The sequence below is a fragment of the Sinocyclocheilus rhinocerous genome, unplaced genomic scaffold (assembly GCF_001515625.1).
Source record: "Sinocyclocheilus rhinocerous isolate Xijiao unplaced genomic scaffold, SAMN03320098_v1.1 scaffold799, whole genome shotgun sequence".
NCBI lineage: Eukaryota > Metazoa > Chordata > Actinopteri > Cypriniformes > Cyprinidae > Sinocyclocheilus > Sinocyclocheilus rhinocerous.
Window position 1 is genome coordinate 357,867 of NW_015636538.1, and position 5,861 is coordinate 363,727.

Here is a 5,861-nt window from a genome sequence, read left to right on the forward strand (position 1 = left end):
ATGTAAAGACAGAGCCCGAAAGGGGAACAGAGTCGCGTGACAGACACAGTGATGAAGCTGGTATGTGTTTGTGATGTGACCCCCTCTCTCTCGCTCTCTCGCGTTCTCTCTCGGGCGCTGTCTCTCGCGCTCTCTCTCTCTCTCTCTCTCTCGTGCTCTCTCTCTCTCGCGCTCTCTCTCTCTCTCGCACTCTCTCTCGCTCGCTCTCTCTCTCTCTCGTGCACACACACACGATGCGCAAAACTCCGCATTTGATATCGATATTTTTTACCCAGCCCTAAAGTTAAATATTTATATTTAAAACATTTATAGTATTTTTAATATAGATATGTGGAAAAAAATACATCAACATTATTTTTAGTCTTAATTAGCCTTAAATAAAAACAGTAAAAGACAAAGGCATGTGTTCATTTTGACATAAAAACATGTTTTTTGTGTGTACTTACTCGAGTTCTCTAAGACAAGTGTTGACTTTTAAGGCTTTGGCGATGTCTTTGGCTCCAGCAACTCCTATTGAATTCTCCCTTAGACTGCCATCAAATAGACACCAAAAATCAGCATTATTTCTCAACTAAAACATACATGTTTAAATAGATTAATACTGTGGCGTTTGAAATTGACATACTTGAGACAGCCAAGTCCTCGGTTTGACTGAAGAGTGTGTGAGAGAGCTTTAACACCTCTGTCACTCACTGAGTTACTCTGAAGACTGAAAACGTGAGAGAGATAGATCAGAAGTTCATTCACATTCAATGATTGAATTATTTGTAATGAACTGGCTCATTAAATGTGTTTTACCTGAGCGTGTGGAGTACATGGTTGACCATAAGAGCCTGAGCCAGAGCTACTGTTCCCAAATCACCCAAATGATTGCTGGAGATGCTGCAATAACATTCATACGGACAGAATTATTTTCAGCAGAGTTTAATGTGATTAGATTTTGAGCTGACATTTCCGCCTCTTACTTGAGATCTTGTAGAGTTTGATTCTTCGTAAGGGCTTCTCCGATTTTTTTCACTCCTTCTGGCCCGATGCCGTTCTTCTGAACGCTGCAATGCATGAAGATTTGTGGTTATGATGCTCTGCTGAAGTGCACGCACACACACACACACACACACACACACACACACAGTAAAACACAGACTCACTTGAGTGTGGTGAGCTTTCGGTTTGATTGAAGAACCTCCGCCAGCGCACACGCTCCTTCATTCTCTATGTGGTTATTCTGCAGACTGCATGAATCAACACGCACACACATCCAGTCAAACAAAAACACACATACAGTAAGCTCATATGTGCTCACAAGCATGTACAAATTAAATCAAATAATTGATTAAAGATTTGTTTATTAATGTATTAAATTCGAAATATATTTTTTCAAAAATAATGTATTTTATTTTATAAATAAATACATTAATTTTATTTATTATAAATATTTTTTATACTTACAGCTGTAACAATTTTATTATGTAGAATTCACTTGACTTACAGAAGGACCTCATTAGATCTTTTATTAAATTGAGTAAATTACAAATTAGATTATCTTTATTAGACAATTATCTTAATTAGAAAACAAATATTAGGAAATAATATAAAAAAAATTTTTTTATAAATATTATAACATAAAAAAATTAAAAGCTGTAACAATTCTATAGTGTTTGACAGAACTCATTTGACTGATATGAGGACCTAATTTGCTCTTATATTATTGCAATTTAATAAATTAGAAATATATATTATTTAAATAATTTATTTAATAAATAAATAATATCAATAAATACAATTTTATTTATGATACATATTACAATATAAAAAAATGACAATTCTATAATGGTTTATCAGAACTCACTTGACTGACACAAGGACCTGGTTCATTTTTAGGGCCTCGCACAATGTCTTTGCTCCCTTGGCACCAATATTATTGCCACGAAGACTAAAACAAAAGAGATCAGTTTTATTTAACAATCAATTTTATTTTGTCTTGTTGATTCGGATTATAAGGATCAAGGACACAGGAAAAGACGTATCACATTAGTTTGCATTATATTATTCAATGACCTTGTAACTGCTAGTGAAAATGCTAAATTATGATTATATTAATAAAAAAGCCACTGACTCCAGGGTTGTGAGGGTTCGGTTGACAAGTAGAGCCCGACTGAGCGGTTTAATGCCTTTGCTGCTTATGGAGTTATCAGCCAGACTACAAAAGAGAGAGAAAGAGAGTTAAACAAGTTAAAGGCTGTAATAAAACATACTACCATTCAAAAGGTTGGGTCTCTTCTGCTCACCAAGGCTGCAATTATTTCACAAATTACAGTAAAAACAGTTATATTGTGAAATATTATTACAATTTAAAATAAGCATTATCTATTTGAATATATTGTAAAATATAATTTATTTCTGTGATGCAAAGCTGAATTTTCAGCATCATTACTCCAGTCTTCAGTGTCACACGATCCTTCAGAAATCATTCTAATATTTGCTGCTCAAGAAACATTTATGTTTATCAATGTTTTGATTCTTCATATTTTTTGAAAACCGTTATAAATTTTTTTTTACAATTATTTGATGAATAGAAAGTTCAGAAAAACAATATTTATTTGACAGGAATTTTTGTTACAATGTAAATGTCATTTTTGTGTTAATTTCTTGTAAAATAATAAAACTTACTGTCCCCAAACTTTTGACCGGTAGTGTATATGTGTGTAAGTGTCTGTCCATACCTGAGCATCTGAATATGGCACTCTTTGGCACTCAGCAGACTTCCCAACAGCTCCATGGTGCCTTCCTTAAATTCATTGTTTTCCATTCTGCACAACACACATATACAGAGTTAATAGGATACATAAGAGATTTAACATGAAAAATAACTCAAACTTAGGTGTGTTTCTGACACAAATCTGTAATATGGCTTTGGAAGTCTTTAAATATATAACTCAAACTGTATAGACTAACTTTATGCTATAGAGTTTTGTGTTTTTTAGTATAAACATGCAAGTTTTACCTCAGTTTACTGCAGTACAGCAGCTGTGGGAGGAGCCTCTTCAAGGAGGAGGAGTCTAGGCAGTTGGACAGTTGCGTCTCTTCAGTACATGTGTCTGATACTTGCAACAAGTAGGCGAGAACAACACAAACTCCACCCTTTAGCTTCCCCCGCAGGCTGCAGTTAATGAGATCGTCCTCTACGGATCGTAGCCACTCCGCCTGCTGCAGCTCCGCCAGACACGTTACCATCGTGACGCTGCGCATGCTAACGGCGTCGCCTCCTGTCCCGGTCACTGCGTTTTGAAGCAAAGTTGTCGCTGTTGTGCGCTGGGTCACCTGCTCCTCGTGCCCAACGCCCAGTGAACCGCCTAGCAAAGCTGCAGCCGCTGGAGACAGCAGCCCTGACAGGAAGCGCATGAAGAGGTCGAGGTTGCCTTGCGCTGCGGCGTCCGATTGGTTGGTTTTCTGCAGCGCAGCACGGTAGTGGCTATGGAAGCCAATGCGGGGCCAGGAAACACCGCTTTCGGAAAACAGATCGAACATCCCGCGCCTCGACGAAATGTAGTAAAAGAGCGCCCCCAGGAACTCCTGCACGGACGTGTGCGTGAACTGCCACGCCACGCTATCGGACGACCAGCTTTGCCTGCGCTGGAGGATGCGGCAGCTGAGCATCCCGCCCTGAGGTGGTACATCGACGCCATAAGTTCGCAATTCTGTCTCGCTGAACGTATACCGTCGTCGTAAGTGGCTATAAAAAGCAAGGCGACCCAGAGTGCTAAGCGGCTTCCTGATGCTTCCACTGGGTGTGTCTGATCCAGAGAGGTGTGGCCAACAGTAGTGGGCGTAGACTTCTGTTAACGTTCGAGGAAGGGGCGTGGCATCTGAGTCCAACTTTAGAAGGCGTGATAGCGTAGTTACAATAACGTGGCAAACCGCGGGCACAGAAGACAAAATGAGCAATGGTTTCTGGGAATTCAGGTAAGTCCACACTTGGGAGGAGACATCCTCAGGTGTGTTTGTTTGAGACTGTGAGCTGTCTTGTGATATCGAATACGCATCTAGTGTGTTCGTAACACAGTGATTAATATAATCCTTTATTTGCGTTCGGGAAAGAGGCGGGGCTTCCGTCACACGGTCGACCAATCCTGCTGGAACTTTCGCACCAGTGCCAGGCCTTGACAAAAGCCAGAGTGTTGCCCCTGGCAACAGGTTACCTCGTACAATATTCGCAATGAGATCCGACACGGGAATTTCGCGACGAGGGTCGCTAGTGGACGGGGCATCTGCGAAATCCAGCGACTGGCGAAATTCTTCCAATCCGTCCAAAATGAGCAACACTTTGCAGGATTCGTTAAATAAAATTACGTCCATGTTATCATACGGAACGAACAGTCGCAACAAGCGCTCGACCGATAGCCGATCGAAACTGCTCAATTCCCAGCATGCAATGGGGATTGCGAGACTCAGCTCTGGATAGATCTGACTGGTGCTCCATAGCTGGATGAAACGGCGGACCATTCGGCTCTTTCCGCTGCCGGCCACGCCCACCGTCAGTGTCACGCGAGGGGCGGTGCTAACTCTCGTCAAAGGAGCGATCAGCTTGTCCAATCCCAGCACTCGACCGTGAAGAGGCCCCGCCCCTCTGTTGACTGACACCTGTACAAGGTCATGTTCTCGCTGCTGAAGGTCAGATACGCACTCTATGAGGAGTAAAGTGGAATTTGAGTTGCCGGGGACTTGCGCCAATGAATTTTCATCTTCTTTGAGTCGCTGAATGAGAGCGTCTTTATACCGTCGAACCACAGAGTCTACAGAGAGAAAGTGACAGACGTGAGAAACACAGGCAAAAAAAAAAAAAAAAAATTTTAAAAGAAAAAAAAAATATATTAAATCACATATACTAACCATGTACAGTTATAAGGTTGTACTCGGTCAGGTGTAAACTTTGAAGATAAGTCTGAAGGGCGGCGCCATGTGGATCAGTGACAGACAGGAACTCAACCAATAAATGCACTTTATCCTTCAACGACCCCATTTCCTGTATAAGCCCCGCCTCCTGTGCACTAAGCAGGTCTGCCTTTCTCATGTGATGGACCACATTTACCAAAATGGAGGTGGATAAGAACCGTTGCAACAACGTCTGGTGTCTGCGTAACCACCCAGGATCTGAGGAACAAACACATAGGTACACAAACACATAATTTAGTGTAAGGAATGCATAAAATGTTAAAAATGGGGATGCACAGATACTAAATTTTTGGCCAGCACTGATATATTATTTTTTATATTTATCTTTAATATTGATCATAATTATTTAAAGTGCCCCTATTATGTCATTTTTAAGGTTGATAATATTGTTTTATGAGTCTCCTAAAACAGGTTTACATGCATGCAAGGTCAAAAAACATGTTAGTTTTCTCAAAAAATTGATTGAATTTTACCTCATTTTTAAATGATTCGTAAACGACTCGTGCAAAGCAGTTCAAAGAATCAGTCTCTCTAAACCCCTCCTTTCTGTGAGCCCTCACTGCTGTGATTCGTCAGATGGCGCAGTCCTTTGTGATTCGTCCAGAGCCGTAGAGCGATTGGCTCTGGATTGGTCTACCACATACAGCGCATGTCGGAAACGAAACGCCCATTGCCATGACGGAATGACAGCCCTGGAGACTTGTCAATACATGGAAAAGATGGTATCGATTGTACCTTACCAATTCGAGCCGGAGTCTGATGATGAAAGTGGCTGATCGACAAGAGACTGATTCGCAAGCACGACTGGAGCAGGACGTTTCTCAGTGGGAAGTGTCAAGTGTTAACAAGTTTGTGGTAATTATAATATGTGATAAAACAACTTTACTCTCACAGCGTAGGATACAGCG

General features: G+C 40.9%; 1 protein-coding gene across 3 annotated transcripts in view; it reads right to left on the reverse strand.

Annotated features, from left to right (window-relative positions):
• The window catches only part of LOC107747863 (protein NLRC3-like), a 19,725-nt gene that overhangs the window by 5,796 nt on the left and 8,068 nt on the right, over positions 1-5,861 (reverse strand). For all 3 annotated transcript variants that reach the window (XM_016562478.1, XM_016562479.1, XM_016562477.1), the window contains 10 exons: positions 4,891-5,151; positions 3,005-4,793; positions 2,724-2,810; positions 2,117-2,200; positions 1,850-1,933; positions 1,149-1,232; positions 966-1,049; positions 799-882; positions 626-709; positions 447-530 (listed from right to left, as the gene is read on the reverse strand). In XM_016562478.1, the coding sequence (XP_016417964.1) occupies positions 447-530; positions 626-709; positions 799-882; positions 966-1,049; positions 1,149-1,232; positions 1,850-1,933; positions 2,117-2,200; positions 2,724-2,810; positions 3,005-4,793; positions 4,891-5,151 (2,725 nt within the window). The remainder of the gene's footprint in view (positions 1-446; positions 531-625; positions 710-798; positions 883-965; positions 1,050-1,148; positions 1,233-1,849; positions 1,934-2,116; positions 2,201-2,723; positions 2,811-3,004; positions 4,794-4,890; positions 5,152-5,861) is intronic.